The 21,214-nt window shown below is 45.6% G+C and overlaps 1 protein-coding gene across 1 annotated transcript; it reads left to right on the top strand.

Annotated features, from left to right (window-relative positions):
• The first annotated feature begins 250 nt into the window (after positions 1 to 250).
• Positions 251 to 6,171, top strand: LOC115076135 (somatostatin receptor type 5-like). The gene is made up of 2 exons (XM_029577265.1): positions 251 to 276; positions 2,919 to 6,171. The coding sequence occupies exon 2, from the start codon at positions 2,936 to 2,938 to the stop codon at positions 3,854 to 3,856; it is 921 nt and encodes a 306-aa protein (XP_029433125.1). The 5' UTR covers positions 251 to 276; positions 2,919 to 2,935; the 3' UTR covers positions 3,857 to 6,171.
• The last annotated feature ends 15,043 nt before the right edge of the window (positions 6,172 to 21,214 follow it).

The raw sequence follows: 21,214 nt of genomic DNA, 5'->3' as shown, positions 1-21,214 counted from the left end.
GCAAGTCACATTTCAACCTCTTCAGACTCCGGCTGTGTCCCACGCTGCATTTGCTGGTCCCTGCTACGGAAATCCCCGTCCTTTCGCTGAACTTTGGTTCCCGCGTTGGTGTTTCAAGGGTTAACTTTTCGTCCTGCAAATGGCAAATGTCATCGTCCTGGGACGCCCAGTGCAAGCCCCCGCCCCGGACGCACGACTCGCAGCTTCCTTGGAAGAAAAGCTGTGAGAGCAGCCAGACGAGGTCCTGTCGCCTCATCTCCAGGGGGAGAGGATTTCGTAAGTAATGTCCAGGGCAGGGAACTGTTTGAATGAGGTTTCGGAGCTCCTGGGCTCTGCTTTTCTTTTATAAAGACATCACCAGGAAAAGATGGATTCACTGCTTTATTTCCTCAAGTGCAGTCTTCTGCTTAGAAGTCTCTGCAAGATTGCAAATAGAAATCTGCTGGCATGATCTCTGTTTCTTACTCGAAACGTGTCTGGGGGCTGAAAGCAGCAGCAGTGACAGAAGAGAAGATGTGTGTGCCCTGGTCAGAAGAAAGGCGTTTGAAAGGTGGTTTCTCCCAAAATTTCTCTGTACAATCAGGAGATTCCTAAGCACAGATAAGTCTATTACTAGCAACGGTAACATGGAATAGACTTAGCGTTTGGGTACTTGCCAGGTACTTGTAGCCTGGATGTGCCACTGTTGGAAACAGGATGCTGGGCTTGATGGACCCTTGTTCTGACCCAGTATGGCAGGTTCCTCATAGGGGAGCTGTTGCATTCCCCTCATCATTTTGGATTCCACATCAGTGTCCCAGGATAAGATGCAGGTAGCACTGACAGTACTGAAACAGTGCATCAGGAAAATGCAAATCAGGCCAGCAGGTGTTGGAGAATGTCAGATTTAAGCAGTGGCTGCACCTCTTATTTCCCAATTACAAAGTGCTTTCCAGGGCAACAATTAATAGACGTGTGATCCCCACTCTGTACTCGCAGGGTCAAATCCAGATACAGGTGCAAGTTGCAAAGCAGAGAGGAGGAATACAAACACAGAACGGCCAATGTCCTCAAAAATATTTATTTGTAAAATAATATTTCAGTGAATAAATATTTTGGAGGACATCGGCCGTTCTGTGTTTGTATTCCTCACAGCTTTGTTTGACCGACTTCCTTCTTGTTTGTTAAGCAAAGAGGAGGAACATACATTTTACCAGCAACATCTGGACCAGCCAGAATACTATACGTGCCTATCTTTCTCTGGTTGTAACTGGATGAGGCAGGGGCAGCAGCAGCTCCAGCAGAGAACATTAAAAATCTAATCCCAAAGGGGTTCCATGCATAAAAATAGCATATATGCCTGTGAGCAGCATGTACATGTGTGTATGCTATTTTATAAACATTGAGAGTCTATGTGTATTTTAAAAGGTTTCCATGCATGAAAATAGCATATATGCCTGTGAGCAGCATGTACGTGTGTCTATGCTATTTTATAAACATTGAGAGTCTATGCGTATCTTTGATTTTGTGTGAGAGTTTTTACCAGGGAGTAAATGAGCGGTTCAGAGGCATTCCAGGGCGGGGTTCAGAAGACGGCACTGTAGTTGCTACTCTGTAAGAGATTTAAGCGTGTACATGACCATATACATGACCATACTTACTCATACGCTTTTACACACCAGGAAATATTTCTTCACAGAGAGGATGCCGGATGCCTGGAAGGCCCTTCCGGAGGGTGGTGAAGGCAAAAACAGTCAAAAAATTCAAAGGGGCATGGGATAGACACTGTAGGAAATGAAGAAAAGGGCACATGGGGGTAACCTGCACAGTGCGGCGGTTACTACCATTAGCTGACAGCATGGGGATTACCGCCCTTAACCAATAAGCCTTGATGCTTGTGACACAAATGCAACATTGCTCTCTGCTTCAGCAGCTGAGGAAATAGAAGGAATTGGATTCAGATGACAACCAACACAGATCCCAACTTTTACAGTCTGGGATACTGATAAGCAGACATAAAGTAAAAGCACAGGACCGCTTCTATGGCCAAGTCCAAAAGCAAAGCTCAGCAGCAGCAGCAGCAGCATCGTCTGAATTATCAGGAAGCTACTCACTCTGCTGGCAGTGATTTTGTTTTGGGTTTCACAGTTGCTTGGTTCAGATTGTAAATATTACTACCCTTAGCACAAGGTTTGGGGTAACTTGCACGGAGCGGCAGTTGCTACCATAAGAAACTTGCTGGGTGACTGGATGGACCATTTGGTCTTTTTCTGCCGACCTTAATATGTTTCTCTGTTGTTACCGCTGCTCACTGATTCTTGCAAGTGAAGTCGGACTTGTCTGTTGTCTGTAGTTTCTGGTGGGGATTCAGGATGGGCAGTCGCTCACACATTTTTTTGCATTTTCAAAATCATGCGTGTAAATTTTCCTGAAAAAATATTTGTACACAAATGAGCGGGTGTAATTGTGTGCTGGGCAGATTTGGTGGGACAGATTTGATTTTAAATGTAGGTAGGGCAGTTTCCAAACGACCCTCATATGTGAGGCGCATCCTAGGTTTTTATGACCTTGTTCTGAGGAGAATAAATCCTGAGAACTTCAAATATATCAAGCAATGTCTGAAGGAGAGAAGGGCAGGAGCTTATTCTCTAACTCCCAGGAACATTTTGTAACGTGTGCAATTTATGTCTCCTTTCCCAGAGATTGAACAAGACATTCCTTCCGTTATTTATCTGTCTTTTTCTGTGTACTGTAGACTGGAACAGGTGCCTGATTCGAGAAAGGTAAGCAATAGCAAGGTACATTTTGGATACTCGATGGATAGGATAAGACAAGCTTTACACAGGAATCAAAAGCGTTTCCTTGGTGAAAGGAATACACTGTAAAATTAATGCATGTAAAATTTTATGGAAATAACATTTTTATTTTTAACTTTCTAGAAAGAGGAGGAGGAAAGATGAACTATTTGGATACTGATTTCCTAGAGAATGAAAGCTTCTCCTTGCCATTCTTCAACTTAACAGACACATTCGAAGCCTCTCCAGATGACAGCGGCCGTGACATTCTCAGTTGCCTGTTTCTTCTTGTGATATGTGTAATTGGACTTATCGGGAACACCTTAGTCCTATGTGTGGTTTTTAAATATGCCGTGATGAAAACTGTGACCAACATTTACATTTTAAATATGGCTGTGATGGACATGCTCGAAGCACTGGTCATACCCTTCGAGGTCACTGACCGTCTCTTAGGCCACTGGCCCTTTGGTTCATTTTTGTGCACGCTCATGTTGACTGTACGTAAAAATCCATTCACCTGTGCTTGTTTTCTGACTGTGATGAGCGCTGACTGCTGTCTGTCTGTCTATTGCCCAATGGTATCCAACACATGGCGCAAGGCATGGGTTGTCAAATTGATCTGTGCGACAGTTTGGGTGTTTTCAGTCCTGTTCTGCCTACCAGTGATTATGTACGCAGGCGTATATTTTGAGATCTGCACGATTTTTTACCCATATTATGTGTGGGCCTTGTTTTATGACGTGTACAGCTTTGCTCTTGGATACTTTATACCCCTCTTGCTCATCGGTTGTTGCTTCTTTTCAATTGTCATCAAAGGGACTTCTTCTGCTCGACCGGTTGGTACGCAGAGCTGCTGCAGCCCGGAAGGGGGCAGGAAGGCGCTCGTTCTCACTCTTGTCTTCTTAATTTGCTGGTCCCCCTTTCAAATAATGATCATCTGTCAATATTTTTTTTCACAGCCTCCTTATTGGCTGTTCATTTTTCAAGCTCTGGCCACTGCCAAAATCTGTGCTAATCCCATCATTTCTGGCCTTCTGTTCAGTGATTTCAAAGAAAGCTTCCGGACAATTTTGTGTTTTTGAAGGAAATCTGGCGTCAAAGCTTGAGCCCCCCCCAACTCAAGAACAAAGTAGCAGGAGTCCATGTTAGCTTAGTAACAGACAGCGCGTAAAAGGTTTGTCCTGACTAAAGAGGTCTGACTCTGGGCCAGAGACTGCTGCTCCGACTCTCACAAGGGGAGCAAATGCAGTCTCAGAAAAATATTAAAGTTCTCATTTGTTTTGTTCCCACTTTTCTTCTGAAAGTAATGTTATTCATGTGCCTTAGCTGGCACCACTGATGGTGCTATAGAAATAATACATATTATAGCTGCTCTAATTCTCTTTCCATTCTCTGATTCTGCTCAGCACTGCTGGATCCTCCTGTAAAATGCTCCTAATGGCTGCAACCTGTTCTCAGCGGGAATCTGTGTGATGTCACTTTTACTTTTCTGAATGGCAGGACAGGCAATGAAATGGAGCTGAATGTGTGGGCAAAAACCCCCCCCCAGCTTCATTAATGGAAGCACAGCGCTATTTACAGAGCGAGAGTCAGGGAGCAGCAACATGAATTAGCTTAAATTTGCTGTTATAAACTACAGAGGTCATGTGCTGTGCAGCGTTGCAAAACAAGAGGCAAGCGGATTTTCAAACACCGTTTTGGAGGATATTTTGGGACATGGATGGTGGACAAGACCCATTAAAATCTATTGGATTGGATGAGTACTTTTGCAGGACAGAATGAAAGGAACCATTTTTTAAGCAAGGTAGAGGACTGTCCCTTCAACACTAGAGCGATTAATCACCCACAAAGGGAGCTTTTCACAGATTACTGTTTTACTGTGACATTGTGTGATATTACACAACACTGTGGATCAGATTTGATTCAAGAAAATGAACGCTGCACAAAAATAATGCAAAAGACCTGCAAATGAGTCTGACGGCCCCCTTTTGGCAGAGAGCGCATCTGTTGCCCACGTACAGGATTTCATCTTCTCCTGCAACTTCAGGCAGAGCAAACCCTGCTTGCAAAATCTCATTCAAGGACCCATTTTCAAAATGAAATCGAGCCAAAACACGACATGAACTGAAAATGACACGAGAGAAAAACACCGCGTACCCTTACTAACTATTGTAGGCCGATGATGTCAAGGAGTATCAGCTAAGGGTGCCCAGGCCAACAATATTGCTTTGTTTCATTGGGGGGAGGGTCTCATCTGAAAGAAAATAAGTGAAATTTTGAGTTTTGTTTCTGTTGGGTCTTTTGAAAAAAAGACATGAATTGGTACAGACTTGTGTCATTTCAAAGGCCAAGCGCATCCCTAGTACGAGCTTTTCTGCTTTGATTATGAGAACTTCAATCAGTGCTTTATTAAAGCAGAGACACTGGTTGGCCTTTCACACAACTTCTCAAGTTCAAAATGTTAACTTTGGTATACAAAGCGCTGCAGAAGGAATGCCCCAAAGTATCTGTCAGAGCTCTTCAGTGCACCCTGAATATTCCTACGTTCCTCAGATTTACGATTGCTTGAGGGACCCGATTTTAAAGTCGTTCATTCACAGGCAACCTGCAAGCGAGCCTTGTCGGTGGTTTGGGACTTTGCTTTGGAACACTGACCCTGAGGAAATAAGGCAACTGCAAGATTTTAAAGCTTTTAGAAAGAAGATAAAAAGCGTTCTACTCTGGGAGGCTTTTTCCACCTAAGGCTTATAATTGTAATTTTATCTGAAATGTATTGTTTTTAGTTTACTAATTTTATGAATTGTTGCTATTCATCTGGCATGGCATTGTCACTATAGGCAAAGCATACATATCTTGAAATAAATAAATGGAATTTGGGAAGTTGGATTTAATCCTCGTTCTAACACCAACTTTCTTTATGATCGGTGAGCAAGTAATTTGTATTTTTAAATTACATTTGATGTTGTGCTTTTTATCACGAATGGTCTCAGTGTGGATTACAACAGAATTACATTAACAGAGAATAATGACTGAGCATCTATACGTGTAGAGACAGATTCATAATTAGTTTCTTCATTGTTGGCCTAAAAGTAGGATGACCTTTTGGTAAATCAGGTCATTGGACAGGAGGTTTCTATCGGGAATGCTTGGCTAAAAAGCCCTGCTTTAGTTTTTTTCCTGAAAGTGAGGTAGCTGGGCAAAGTAGAGTTTTATTTCTCTGAACTTTAATATGAATATGTAATAATAATATTATACACTAGGATTGTACGCTCTTCTGAGCAAAAAGTGTTATTATATCATTAACCTGTAGAGGGCCATATATATATTGCTCCTATTCTATATGTACATTGTTTTATAAAATATATATCTTTCACAATAAAATGAGCAATATTCATTACATTGCTGTTTTGTTTGTGGATATTCTTTTGGGGAAAGAAGCTGGAGGGGATGGATGAGTTGAAGGGAAGCGAGACACTAGGATGTAGGAGAAGACGATGATGCTTCTTCATAAAAAGCATCTGATCATGTAATAATCACGGCTGCGTTCTAATCAGGATAAATCACTGGTCTTGTTAGACCAACACCTTTTAAACTTTCGGGAGCTTACTTGCACCCTTCTGACTTATTATTTAGACGTATCAGTCAATATTTGATATTTCACTTCCCCCAAAATATAGGCAAAGTGAGAGTAAAGCATGAAACACCTAATTCAGACCCACAGCCCAACGCAATAAAGCTGTTGCCAGTGAGTCCAACCATACACCGAGCACCTCAAGCCTCATGCAGAAAGAGCCTAGGAGTGTGCACCAGAACCCAGCAGGGCCAGATTTAGGATTTTTCCATCCCTAGGCACTGATGGAGCTATGATCCCCCCTCCGGGGAAAGGTTGAGCAACAGGGAGCGGGTCTAAGGCACAGAACCAGAGTTTCTTGCAGCAGCTCAGGAGCAGATTCTGTAGCAAAAATGTGAAAAATCAGAGATGCACTGCCAGGCAGTTCCATCTTTTACATTGCATTATAAACCGTGCTTTTATTCCCCTTTTATTGGGTGAAGAAAATGATCTCAATTATCTGTACAGGGAAGGAGAAGGCGAGAGGTCCAGCGATGGGGAAAAAGTGAAGGGGGAGGGGGAAAAAAGCAGCGAGAGGGACAGAGGTTCTGGGAGTGAGGAAGGGCAGGGGCTGGGTAAGGGAACTGAGGACCTCAGCACAGCTGGAAGGCAGCCGGCTGCCCCCCCCCTCCCCCGATGGAAGAGGCCTGGTGTGCCTATTGACAGAACCAGGCCTGGAACCAGAGCCAGCAAGAGAGTGGACCTTGAACAGGGAATTCCCAGTCCGAGGTGGATGCAGATGTGGCAGAGGATATACAACTGCGAGTGGAGCTTTCGTTCTCTTACGTAATGGGTACAAAATATGCTTGAATGGACAGCTGCAAGCCCTGGAGACAAGAGCAATCTGTCTTTCCATCTGGCTAACCTTTCCGCAGAGAGGAATGACGAGGCATTGGTAAATATCAGAGGATGGCTGTCTGCAGTGTGTTTTCCTCTTTGGAAATGTATCGCGCCATTATTATTATCCACTTCCCGCTCGTTCTAAGATGAAAGGCTGCTTTGAATGTGTCGGGCTTGGAACCTGTAATTGATGTGAAAGATGCTCCAGCTCTCTTTTCATGGCACTTTCCTTCGACCCACACAGAAAGGAGAGGTCAATAAGTGCAGTTCTCATAAAATACTTGGGGCAGCCTTTTTCACGTGATTCGATTTTTGGTGGGCTAATGGCGCTTCCTTTCTTCCTACTGAAACAATCGTCCTCGGTAGTGACCGATGGTGGAAAAGAACAGGCTTTTTAACTCGTAACCAGGGTTTGACCTGGAGGTCATAAGCCAGACATATGCGGGTATCCTGAACCCCCATTTTGACCCTGTAACGTGCACAGCTGGAAATCTCCTGCACAGGAGGCCGACGTGTGCTTTATTCTGATGTTACCCACCTAGGGAGCTCTGCAGATTTGCAGATGGTCTTCTTAAATTTGAATCGGTGTTAGAAATTGGTGGGGGAGGGGGGAGTGACATTTAGATAAAAGTTTCCCGAGCATAGGTCCAGTCTGCTTGGGACTTCCTCACTTCTGCCTGGAAAGGCCCAGTCAGATCACTGGTCCTGCAGCACAGCCCGGGGCACGGGGTCACCGTGTGGGACCTTCCTCAGAAGGGGAGCCCCTTTGCTCCTTCCGCTCTCTCGTGTTCGGTACTGAGAATCCGCTGCCCGGATCACTGCACAGCGCAGATTACAGCGGACAATGCCTTGCACAGTTGTGTGGGCAGCTGAGGGCGAGCGCGGCCTAACGTTTCAGTACTTCAAAGCCGCTTGTTGCTACTTAATGGATCGTTTAATGCTGCGTGAACAGAAAGTCTCCAGGACAGGCGCCGCAGTAAGGGCGAGTGCTTCATGTCAGTTACAAAAGGAAATTGTGTCCCCTGCGTGCACTTTACTATGTCTTGAGTGCACAGAGAAAGTCGAAATGCTCTTTGAAATCATTGCAGGCCTGGTTCAAGAAGGCGTTTTCCCACATCTGCGCTAAGCAGCTCAGTAAATCTGAGGCTCTGCATTTGTCATTGGAGAGCGGAGAAGGCAGCAGTAGGGTTGCGTCAGGCTGAGTAACCTGCACAGAGTGGCCATGGTTACAATCCTAACAGAACCAGGCCCGGGGTGGAGCAGCCTCGCTAGAGTGTGTAAGAACCAGAGAGGAAAACAGCGAGGCCGATAATCGCCTACGAGTGGAAGTGGTGGAGGCCAGCAGCAGCAGCATAACAGAATTTAAATGGGCCTGGGACAGATCTGCAGGGCAGGGAGAGGAACAGGGTCGAGAACCCGGGTAAAAGAGATGGGGGGGGGGGGAAGGAAGCACTGGGTTTATGAGAATTGCAAAGTGGTACACGTCACCAACCCCACCACTTCACGGGGGCCGCACTTCAGAGACTGCTGAGTACAGGCAACTCGTGACAGCAGCTGGAAGAAAACAACTCCAGAGATGGAACGGCCCTCCCAGAAAAGCAGTTGAGCAGGACAAAGACAACATAGAAACAGCTTCTTCGGCAGTCTGCAAATCTCAAATGGCAAAACCGTCACACACCTGAGGACACGAGAGCAGGAGAAGCTTGGACTTGTCTGGGACTCAGCTATTTCACAGCTCGCTGGCTTCTTGCTTGTGCACTCGGGGAAGGAAGGAGTCCTTCTCCAAGCAGGGGGAAAACGGTTTCCTCTCCCCATGGAAATGGCTTCCAAGAATGAGAAGGGGGTGGTGAAATCTTTCTGTTCTAGCAGCAGAGGCCGTGCTCAGAGGCTAAGCCCGACGCATCCTCCCCAGGGGATCGGAATCACAGCATCCCCGGAATTTCCTGCGCCTTCCGAGCCTGCTCACTGCAGCGATGGCCCTGAGCTCAGGGGCCCATGCACCAGACCCCCCCCCCCCCCCCGTATCATGGGCTCTGCGGGGGGAAACTTGCAAACTCGGTTTGGTGCGTGTAAATGGCCCACGCTGAGTGCACGTAACAGTCCCAGTGTGATCCAGCTTTGCGGGTACTTGCATGCGTGCCGAGGAGAGTCGCGCCAGGGGGAAGGGAGGGGATGGAACTGAGTGCACGTAACAGTACCAGTGTGATCCAGCTTTGCAGGTACTTGCATGCGTGCCGAGGAGAGCCGCGCCAGGGGGAAGGGAGGGGATGGAGCTGAGTGCACGTAACAGTACCAGTGTGATCCAGCTTTGCGGGTACTTGCATGCGTGCCGAGGAGAGCCGCGCCAGGGGGAAGGGAGGGGATGGAGCTGAGTGCACGTAACAGTACCAGTGTGATCCAGCTTTGCAGGTACTTGCATGCGTGCCGAGGAGAGCCGCGCCAGGGGGAAGGGAGGGGATGGAGCTGAGTGCACGTAACAGTACCAGTGTGATCCAGCTTTGCGCGTACTTGCATGCGTGCCGAGGAGAGTCGCGCCAGGGGGAAGGGAGGGGATGGAGCTGAGTGCACGTAACAGTCCCAGTGTGATCCAGCTTTGCGTGTACTTGCATGCGTGCCGAGGAGAGTCGCGCCAGGGGGAAGGGAGGGGATGGAGCTGAGTGCACGTAACAGTACCAGTGTGATCCAGCTTTGCGGGTACTTGCATGCGTGCCGAGGAGAGTCGCGCCAGGGGGAAGGGAGGGGATGGAGCTGAGTGCACGTAACAGTCCCAGTGTGATCCAGCTTTGCGGGTACTTGCATGCGTGCCGAGGAGAGTCGCGCCAGGGGGAAGGGAGGGGATGGAGCTGAGTGCACGTAACAGTACCAGTGTGATCCAGCTTTGCGGGTACTTGCATGCGTGCCGAGGAGAGTCGCGCCAGGGGGAAGGGAGGGGATGGAGCTGAGTGCACGTAACAGTCCCAGTGTGATCCAGCTTTGCGGGTACTTGCATGCGTGCCGAGGAGAGTCGCGCCAGGGGGAAGGGAGGGGATGGAGCTGAGGCACGTTCGGCACTTCCACGCATAGGTTTTTCCATTCGGATTGGTTTCTGAGTAAGCGTGCGTGCCCAAGTTTCGCCCGCCGCGTGGATGCGTGCTCGGCCAATTCCACAAGGATTTTTTTAATGGACTTATGCGAGCCATCATTAGTCTCCCTGTGCCGCCACCAGGTGCCACCCTTAGTGATGACAATGGCTCCCCCCCCCTCCCCCAGGGGCTGCCGTGGCTGCCTCCACAGCCCCAGCAGAGCCGGGGTGCAGGACTCAAAGCGGGGACTCTCTGAGGGGCAGCGCCAGGCCAGCCTGAGACTTTATTTCTTAATTAATAATCGGGCATACAAGTCATCAAACTCAACAGGGCCAGGCGAAGTCCAATGAATTGCAATCAGCTTTGGCCTACAGGGAACGAGCAGGGCAACGACCTGCACTCCCATGTTGCACAGCAACGCCACCTTTTCAGACTGGCAATTCCCCGAGACGGTCGTCTCCACCGCTCAGACATGGGACAGCATTTCTAACATGTTGGAGCCTAAATTTTGGTGAATTTTCAGCTGAAAACTCAGGTCCCTACATTTGATAGAAAATACACAACAGACGGAGGAACCTAACTTAGGGCCTGATTCCTCCAGGCATTTTCCCACAGACTCGGCGTAGGGAGAAATGACTTAGGTACCTAAATTTGGGAGCTCGGCATGTTTTGAATATCGGCCCCTAGGAGCTTAAATTTAGGAAATCAGCCCTAGTAAATTTTCCAAAAGGACATTTTAGAAGCCTAACTCCAAAAGTTACAAACCTAGGCCCTTGGAAATTTGGCATTAATGTGGCTGGCAGGTGCAGAATGACAGTAATCTGAGCCCCTAAACCCATCTAAAGGTAGGGGAGAGTGGGCCCATGGGCACTGTCCTATTGCCCGACTGGTGGCTAAGTCTATGTCATCAGCAGCTTGGAGTCTCCCTAGAGGGAGCCAGGCCCGTGCTGAATCTGCTCCCTGCTAGCCTGGTCGCCCGATTATATGATTCTTAAATCATAGCTCATTTTTGGGCATCCAGAATGCTTACCGTAGCTAATTGGTTGTGCCGTATGAAGCCAAACATTGTTCCATGCAGGTCCGAAAAGACTCTTGACAGGACATTGCAGGGCACCTGTTGAAATAAAATGTTCATTTTCAGCAAATTGATCCTTCCTGGCCAGAAAAACAGGCAACTCTATTCAATCCTGCAAATTGTTTTTAATTTAATGGATAATGGGCAGAGGCAGCCTTGAAGAGTTCCTCCCAATTATGAACCACCGCGACTCCTAGATACAGTAATCTGTTACTAACCACTTTAAACGCACTGAGACAGTCTGTGACTTTATTTTTTAATTCAGTTTGTTTCCATAACAACCGTGGGCAAGATGTACTAACCATTTCTCCCATTTGTGTCTGGAGGGAAGAAATTCTTCGTATCCGTGCTCCTGTGCGTTTTAAAATGCGTGAATTAGTTGGAAATAGAAGGTCCGGCTGGCTACTTCCATGAAATTTAAGAAGCAGTGCCGCAGGTTCGTTTACTCTCGGCAATGCACAAATCAATTAGAAAAGCAGAAACGATACTACGGGCCTGATCAACGAGCATAAAGCAGACCTCTTCTGAGACTTTCCAAACACCAGTTTGACACTTTGCCTGAAATATTGGAAATCTTCTTAATCAAAACGCCACTTATTTTGACAAGCAAAATGAACACCAGACTAACCTGTGTCTTTCAATATGTATTTATGCTGATCTCCAGGGCAGAAGTAAAATTCAGTCCTGCAGGAGGAAAAGGGAGAGCTTCCCCAGGGATCAGCTGAAATCAGAGCTGGAGCAAGGGTATTAGGCACCATGAGCAAAACTTAGCATTACGATTCCTCAAACATCAAACAATAGAATCAGGAACTATAAATCATCAATAGAAATAAAACCATACTAATACAAAGAATATGTCAAAACAGCTGACTAAAAGAATAACATCCAATAATGTAAAACTCATAAATTTTCCAAAGACCAATAAAATATTTCCAAACAGCAAACACAAACACCACCCAATACTTAAAACAGATTTTTAAAAAATCCCCTGCTTTCCATACCTGGGATCTTTTGATTTCCAGATGCCCTGAGATTGTCATGAATTATCAGGGGAGAGGAGAAGGGTTGTTGGTCACAATCTTTCTCATCTCTCTCATACAATTACACATATGCTCAATCTCAGAACATGCTCTCACACACATACAGACAAAGACATGCTCTATCACGCACACACACACACAGAGATAAGCTGTCACAAACAGACATATACTCTCACATACACACATTCAGACACACAGACATGCTATATCACATGCATACATATATGAATAGAGACATGCTCGCTCTCTCTCACACACACACACAGACATGCTCTCATAGACAGATACACACACACACTCCCACAGACAGGCTCTTACACACACACTTTCTCTCACTTCCTCCCCCTCCCCATCAGAAGCAAATTAGCAGCCTTCTCCTTCAGCCTCCATGGCAGATGGGACTTCATCTTTCTTGAGGCCGTGGATGCTGATGCTGGTCTGCTTCCTGCACTTGTGGGTTAGGGGGCGCTGTTGCTGCTCCTCCTACAATTGAATGCTGCGGGGGCCGGAGCCTATGCTTCCACTTCCTGTGACAGCCCGAGATATGCGCCATTTTCCTCCTGCATGGCCTCTCCTTCTTCCTGCCCACGGGAGCCCACCACGTCCTCTTCCGGGCCGTGCAGAAGAAGGTGACCGCTAGTTCTTCCACCAGTCCTGGCTGAAATAATCTAAAAGAAGCTTGGCCTTTTTTTCTTAATTGCAAATGGCATATTAGCGTTAGACTGAGAATTTGTTGACTTGAGGGTTTCAAAGGGTTGAGCGACGCGTGTCTTCCTGCCAGAATTGGTAGGTAACCCTAGCTGTGATGCAATCGCCTACACATTAATGTAGGGATGCAAGGAGCTACCGAGGACTGAAGCTCCAGTATTCAGCACCCTTTCATTTTTAAGGTTGCTTGTGGATGAAAACTCTGCGTATTGCTATGTAAGGAAACCAAGCAGTGATCTTTCCAAAAATGTTTTACCCTTCTTAAGCAACTGTAAAAAGAAAGATAATGAAATTTATTTCACAGTTTGATCGGGAGGGGAAAATCTTGTCTACATGATGGTCATCAGCAAAAGCTTCAAGTGGAAAAATCATTATGGGCATTTGTAGGAGTGGGTTGTGGATTTGTGATGAGTCAAGAAAGGAAAAGCAGGAACTTTCTGAATTCCTAAAACAGCTCTGCCAACTCATAGAATCAGAGACTCAGATATTCAGCCCCACTTAGTCGGATCAATAGGGACTCATCGGGCTAAGTGGCAACCTGAATTTCTGACCCTGTTCAACAGCTGCCATTTAGCCAGGTAACTACTTATCTGGTGTAATAGGGAGGAGCTACTTAGCCAGATAAGTGCAAGTGGCGATATTCATGCTAATCTGCCTAAGTTAACTGGATACGTTAGAACTGTTATTCAGCTACATTTAAAGTTACCTGGGTATATTCAGCGGTACAGCTAGCTTTTCAGTATCAACCCCATATAATATGACGACAGATGGAGACCAGCAGAGCCCATCTTGTAGAGATGTGCTGTTTGAAAACACCAATGACATATGTTGTGTCATTTTGTGTCATTTTCAAATGAATAAAACAAAAAAATTTTGTTTCATGTCGTTTCCCTCTTTTAGCATGCACTAAACCATTTAGCACATGGGAAACAACTTAGCACATGCTAAAATGTGGAAACAACAGAAAACAAAATGAAATGAAAATAAAATTGATTAAAAAAATGTGAAAATAAAATCATTTATTTATTTAAAAATATTTATATACCGTCTTAAAAATTGTATATTGACCAAAATGGTTTACAATAGATAAAAATAAAATAAGATAAAGTAATAAAAATAATGCAATTTAAATATCATAATCCTTTGCATGAAAATACATACTAAAGTAATTAAAATTTAAATAGTGGTAAAGGCTAGAGAAAAATACAATCAAATCGTAATAACTAAATAGTCTTGCATATTATGAGCCATAAAATAAATGCCCATTAATAACTATTTAAATAAAAACAAGAACAGGAAGAAAAATGAAGTAAACGAAAAAAAACAAATGTAAATTTAAACAAGTTGTCCTTTCTCTGCTCTGCTTTTTGCACAATGCCTAATGATCTGTAGCTCCAAAAGCTTCTTTAAAAAGGTAATTTTTCAATGATTTCTTTAAAACTTTACTGCTTGATATTTGTCTTAAGGCATTTGGTAAAGCGTTCCATAAGATGGGACCTGCCACAGAAAAACGACGAGGCTGTGCACCCCTAGCACCTTGTCACCCCATTCTCTTTCCAATGCAGTACCACAGGGCCAGATTTTTGAACCTACGCGGGGGCGTAGATTTGTGCAAGCAACCCGGCGCGCACAAATCTGCGCCCGTTTTTCTAACATGCGTGCGCAGCCACGCACATGTTATAAAATCCGGGGTCGGCGTGCGCAAGGGGTGCACACTTGTGCACGCATGTTATAAAATCGGGCGTAGATTTGTGCGCGCAACCTGGCGCGCTCAAATCTATGCCCGATTTTCTAACATGCGTGCGCAGCCACGCGCATGTTATAAAATCCGGGGTCGGCGCGCGCAAGGGGGTGCACAATTGTGCACTTGCGCGTGCTGAGCCCTAGGGGAGCCCCAATGGCTTTCCCCATTCCCTTCGAGGCCGCTCCGATTTTGGCCTCGGCGGGAACTTTCCTTTCACCCCCCCCCCCCACCTTCCCCTATGTAACCCGCCCCACAGCCCTACCTAAATCCCACCCACCTTTATTATTTAAGTCGCACCTGCCTCTAGGCAGGCGTAGGTTGCGCACGCTGGCCGAGTGGGCCTTTGCAGGCCTCTGGCCACGCCCCTGCCCCGCCCATTTTTTCAAATGACGGGACATACGCACATCCTGGGGCTTGCGCGTGTCACCGAGCCTATGCAAAATAGGTTCGGCGCGGGCAGGAGAGGTTTAAAAGGGTTACGCGTGTAACCCTTTTAAAATCCGCCCCACAGAGTCTACTGGATCACTGCCTTTACCTCATTTCCTCTGTGCTTAGCCCAGGCTTTCTTGAATTCTGTTACTTTTTTGCCTCCATGGATGCTAAATATGTCTGCCACCTTTGAGCTTCATAGCATGACCTTGTGTTTCCACTGAAAAACTCTTGACTTCCTGACTGTGAGACAACAGTAATGGCACTTCACCTCTTTGTTTCTCAACTTACCTAAGTGCAATAAAAACAGAAACCATATTCATTTTGCATATGATCAGCTCTTGTTCTCTCAAAATACCAACGGCTGTGCAGCAGAGACCTTGAATTAAGGCACTGTCACAATTTGAATTCCGGCTAATTATAGGAATGAATGCAAGCGCTGTATTACCAAATGGTATGTAGATAATAATTTGAACCTAAGCATCTGACTGACATCTAGTCTTACAGAATATGAAAATGCAAGAAAATCGAAGCACAGAATGCAATTTTTTTTTTATGAAGAACACATTTCTTAGCTCTTCATGACATTTAGCTTTTATGCTGGCCCTGGAGATTGCTATGAATTAACTATTCTGTATGAATGGAAATTCAAGTGCTGCTGGAGTCACAGATTTCTGAGAATCTATTTCAATCTCTCTCTGGCCTGTTTAAAGAATGTCCAAAAAGTTTGATTCCTCATGACATCTTTGGCAATAAAAGAAGTCTTGCTCCCCCAGGTTGTATGACACTCAAACGGAGACCCTAACTTTTACATTGAGTGATTTACTGTATTCTAGGGACTGAGGGCTGGAAAGTAAAGGTCCAAACCCTCAGAAAATGACTTTTCATTTACAAGTTCTCTCTGGTTGAACTGCAGACCTTTGTTGGTTTTGACTGAAGAAACCGGATTGGCCCACACTGGCACCGCAAACCGGGATGCAAAGCACCAGCTTGCCGAAGGCAGAGATGACATCTTAGTCATTAAAGGCAGGATTTCCCGCAACAGACACATTACAATAGCCTGCATTTCCAGAGAACAAGTATTCCGTCTCTAGGCTATCTCTGCAAGGCGCAGCGTGAGCCGTCAGACTATCAGCGAGTCTTGGAAATAGACAGTGTTGTATTCAACCTCCTCACCCAGCAATCTATGCCAGGAAAAAGTCTCTACACATGTCACATAGGTACAGAAAGTCAGTATCAGCACCGCCACCACTGGGCCTCAGGACAAATGCACCGGCTTGGTCCTTTGTTTCCTTATATTGAACTGCGCTCTGTACCAGAATATTGAAGATCTTCTAACAAAAGTTTCCTGTAAACCTCTCATCTTGATCTTGTATTGTGGATGCTCATCGGTGAAACACGGCTCTGTTTATGACTAAACTTGTCTGCTTGAATATTAAACAGAGCCTCTCCGTAGGAGTAATTGCCTGTCACTCACTTATCACACATTCCAATTTTGTGCCATGAGATAAGTAAAGAAAACACAACTGGGTGAAATTTCAGAATGGAGCTGAGTGGCCAAGAGAGCTCTATCTTCCTGGTGGTGCAGCCTCCAGATCGGGGCACAATGCTCCAAGTGAGGTCTCATCATTGACTTGTACAAAGGCGTAATCGCTTATATTCTCCTACGAGTCATGCCTCCCTAGGACTTCTCTGGCCATCACCTCATGGCACCTAAGATATATGGCCATAAAGAGGAAAACCCTGGGAGATGTGCACCTGACGGCCTGTAATACTCCATGGGATGTGGATCAATACCAAAGAGAGCTCAGGCTGGAAACACATGAATTCAACCGACACGTTCCATGGGAACTCTTCTCTCTACTAACCATTCAGCTCAATATGTTGACTGTCACAGAGAACGAGCGGTCTATGGCTACTGGAGGACAGGTTACGATCTGGGCGCCGGTCTTCTCTTGCACACTTTTGGTGTATATACAATCAAATGGTACACAGAAGCAGCTTACCTCAGCAATACTTCTTACCGTAACCACACAGATCAACCAAGCAGCATTGAAACGGAGCTGCCGTCTCCTCGACTTCCCCAGGGCCTGTCTTGCTCTCCTTTGAGCCTACACTTCAGAGGAGATGCCCTGCACCCAGAATCCCCTGCTTTAAGGTGGACTGGGCCCAGACTGCTGGGACTGCTCTAGTAAGGTGTCCTGAGGGTTTTTACAGAGCACTCTGCCCTCCCGCTCAGCGCAATCTTATTCAGTTGCTGTGCCCCGCAGTAGGACTGCACCAGGCTTGACCTTGGCTGCAGCCTCAACATCTTTCCCTCTCTGACTCCCGCCTGCCTTAGGGTACGGGCTTCTAACCCTGGGAATGCCTCGCACTTTACCTTCTAAGGAGTCGTTTTATCTACCGAGGTACCCTTCCCCCAACCTTTTGGGCTTTCTTGTACCATCTCAAGCCCTCTTGGTTCTCTTGGCAACCCACCCTGGTTAGCCCTGAGTCCAATTCCCTGAATGTCCAGTTCACAAGTCTCCAATTGCAGCTTGTCTTCTCCGGGCTGGATCTCCGTTTCTCACCAGTCCTGGCTCTCTCAGTCTCCTTCTCCTTCTCCTGCTGCTCGATTCATTTTTCTACTAAAGTTCCAATCACAAGTCATAAAACAAGATAATGTTAATTTTGAGTGCTGTGTACTCCTTTTCTGTGTTTCTTCTTATCTCTGACAAGCACAGGCCTGCGAGAGAGAGAGAGAGAGAATGTTATTATTATTATAGGACAATCCAGCTCCGAGCTGCGCAGGAAGGAGCATTCAAAGAGTCCCTTATCTTGGTCTCACTACCAGGCAGCTACTCCTAGTGATGTATATGGATTCCTCCAGTGAGCGGAGCTGAATTCCAGTTGTGAAGCTCTGCTGCAGGAGGAAGAGACAAGTTCATTTCATGGTGCAGCTCCTCAGTGCTAGCGCTCACACTGCTTCACAGAATCTGATGTTCTAGTGAGGTTCCCTCTTTCCGCACCTGATGCGGAGTCTGTGGGGCCGATGTAATAAAACCCTCACTAAAATCAGAGTTAGAATTTAGCACGGGCTTTATTTGATTTATATTCTGCTTTTTCAGGCACTGGATTACATTCAGGTACTGTGCATATTTCCTTGTCCCCAGAAGGACAGTTTTATTTAATGTGCACCTTAAAAAATATGGTCCCCGTGGGATGCAGGAAGCTAATGACATGCAAATAGACCAGGAGTAAAAAAAAAACATGCTAAACAGCCGATTTGCCACCAGAAGCCTAGCAGCCATGCCCTGTAACAGTTGGAGGCATTTGAGGTTGGATTGTGAGATGCAGCTAAACACTGATAAATGTCCCCTAAACCCATCATCGAGCTTCCAAGGCGTGAGAAAAGAAGGGGGTGAACTCATTTCTACCCGGAAAGGATGGTGGCTGCCCAGAACAGCTCCCCGCTGGAATTGCCATTGGAATTCGGTGAAGCATGGAATGGACTCAGGGGAGGGCACAGCCAGAGATTAAGCCGAATCTGAGCTAGTGTGGAAATTTCACCCTCAGATGCAAAATGATAAATGCAGTGTTTTTCATTGGATTTATGAAACCTGAATTCTGGAAAAGAATACAATTCAAAATTGGCATCCTTGTAAGACTGGAGCCCCACACAATTGAAACTAAACCATTAAATTCCCTGGCATTCAGAGGTAGGCCTTCTGACTGAATTAATTCATCATAAAAATGGGATAAAATCTGTGATCAAAAAGTCTGAAAGTGAAATAAACCGAGAAAAGCTTCCTTTCTTCGAGGTAACTCTGCTCAGCACGGTGATTTGCCAAGCTTCTGCCCGTTCGCTTTTTTGTGCGTCTCTTTCTTAGCCAATCTGAGTATTCCAGTTACTGGGGGAATACGTTAGTACGCCGCTGAACAAAGCCGTTTCATCGCTTGAGAGATTACAGGCGATTTATAATAACCGTATCCCAGGTGACTTGTGAAGCAAAACACAAACGATTTCATGTAATTATCATTACAAGCAACCATGCAATGACCTACTCTACTGGACATCTTTGGAAACCAAAAACCCAAGATCAAGTTTACTGTATTGGCCTGAATAGAAGACGATCCCTTTCTATTTGGACGAGTATGGTAGAAAAACTGTGATCAGTAGCTGCTGCCTCCTCCACCAGGGCCCTAAGGAAAGATAACTTACAAGTGACGGCAGCTGAGATAGATCCTTAGCAATGTGGACACGAGTCCACGGGCAGGCTGGACAACTGATTGCTCTTTTTTTCTGCCATCATAAAATGCACATCCTAAGCTCGTACCCAAACAACACAAAATAATGACCTTGGATTCTAGTCAGCATTGTTTAATGCCTCTCTATTGCTCCTGCAATTCTTAACTGTTTATTTCACTCTTTGAAGGAAATCAACATCAAAGAAGGACAAAGTTGCGGAATCAATTCTTGCATAATTACATTTGTCACTATTAAACATACATAAATGGCAAGTGCCTTGTATAACAAGACTCACAAGCTTTCCTTAAGTGAAGTGTAACCCAGAGACAGAAAATCGATCTTTTACAGAGCAATTGATTTTTACATCGTTCGCTGGCTAATTTTAAATGTAACTGTAACACAGAGTATAAACAAATTATATTTTACCTCGCTAATGATAGCTGGACAGTAATTAATTCTCTTTTTTTTTGGTAAATAATATTTTATTAAAGTTCATATATCCAGCTGAACAATACACAATAGACACAATACAGTGTGCTGTACTCAATAAAACTCAATAAAAAGGACTTATCTCTAACACTCTCTTATTTCCTGTGTTCTCAATTTTGCATCCTCTACTACCATAAAAATGATTTATTTTATGTTTAATAAAGATAAATAACCTAGAGGCAGTCATGCTGTCTAGATGCCAAAGTGGGCAGGAATAACTGGGCAGAGTGGATGGGTCTATTGGTCTTTTTTACCATCATCTACTATATTAATCCACTTTGCAGGTGCAGCATGGACACTGGTGGCATAAATTCCCCATAGACTGCTCTGCCAGGGTCTCGGCCTAATCCGGATTTGGAAGGAGAATTCCACAAAGGTACTTTGGAGCTTCACCATAAGAACACAAGACATTGCCATACTGGGTCGGACCAATGGTCCCATCAAGCCCAGTATCCTGTTTCCAACAGTGGCCAAACAAGGATACAAGTACCCGGCAAGTACCCAAACACTAAGTCTATCTCATGCTATGTACTGATGCCGGTAATAAGCAGTGGCTATTGTCAGCTTGATTAATAGCCATTAATGGACTTCTCCTCCAAGAACTTATCCAAACCTTTTATAAACCCAGTGATGCATAAGTGCTTGATTTTATTAAATGTATTTGTACTGATGCTTTGCCATACATCTGAGTATTGTGTGACACAACCTGCTAACTGTAGATGCCACCAAACAAGAGTGAGGTCCATCACCCCTGGTCCACTTCAAATCAAGTTTGTACTCAAAATATTCTGATGAGCACCATCAGTTTCAACTCACTCTGATTCTGGGTCTGACTTCCTCTTGAATCTTAATGCATCGAGCCCTTTCAGGTCGCTAAACGTATCCAAGGTAAATTCAGTGGTGCGGTTGCGCTATTGAATGTAGACGGCTAACTACAGGACAGACCAGACTTAGCCAGCTGAGTCATCCGGCCAACTCTGAATATCGGTGTTAGCCAGCTGTGGCGTGGCTCCAGGTGCAAGGGTGCGTTGTAGTCTGTCTTTTGGGCTGTTCAGGAGTCTTGGCTCAGGTGGAGGGAAGTAAACTGCCATCAAAGCCTCGTCAGGACTCACCGCCTCGCTTTATCTCAGGCCTCTACCTTAGCCCCTTCTCCCCATTATTCTGAGCCTAAGACACTCTGCCAATAGTAGGCTCCCCTAGTGCTGCCTCTGCTCA

Source organism: Rhinatrema bivittatum, chromosome 14 (genome assembly GCF_901001135.1).
Source record: "Rhinatrema bivittatum chromosome 14, aRhiBiv1.1, whole genome shotgun sequence".
Taxonomy (NCBI): Eukaryota; Metazoa; Chordata; class Amphibia; order Gymnophiona; family Rhinatrematidae; genus Rhinatrema; species Rhinatrema bivittatum.
This window is presented reverse-complemented; position numbering and strand designations above follow the sequence as displayed.

Bases quoted from the DNA above. Each gene is read 5' to 3' on its own strand.
- LOC115076135 (XM_029577265.1), top strand. From the start codon at position 2,936: ATGAACTATTTGGATACTGATTTCCTAGAGAATGAAAGCTTCTCCTTG.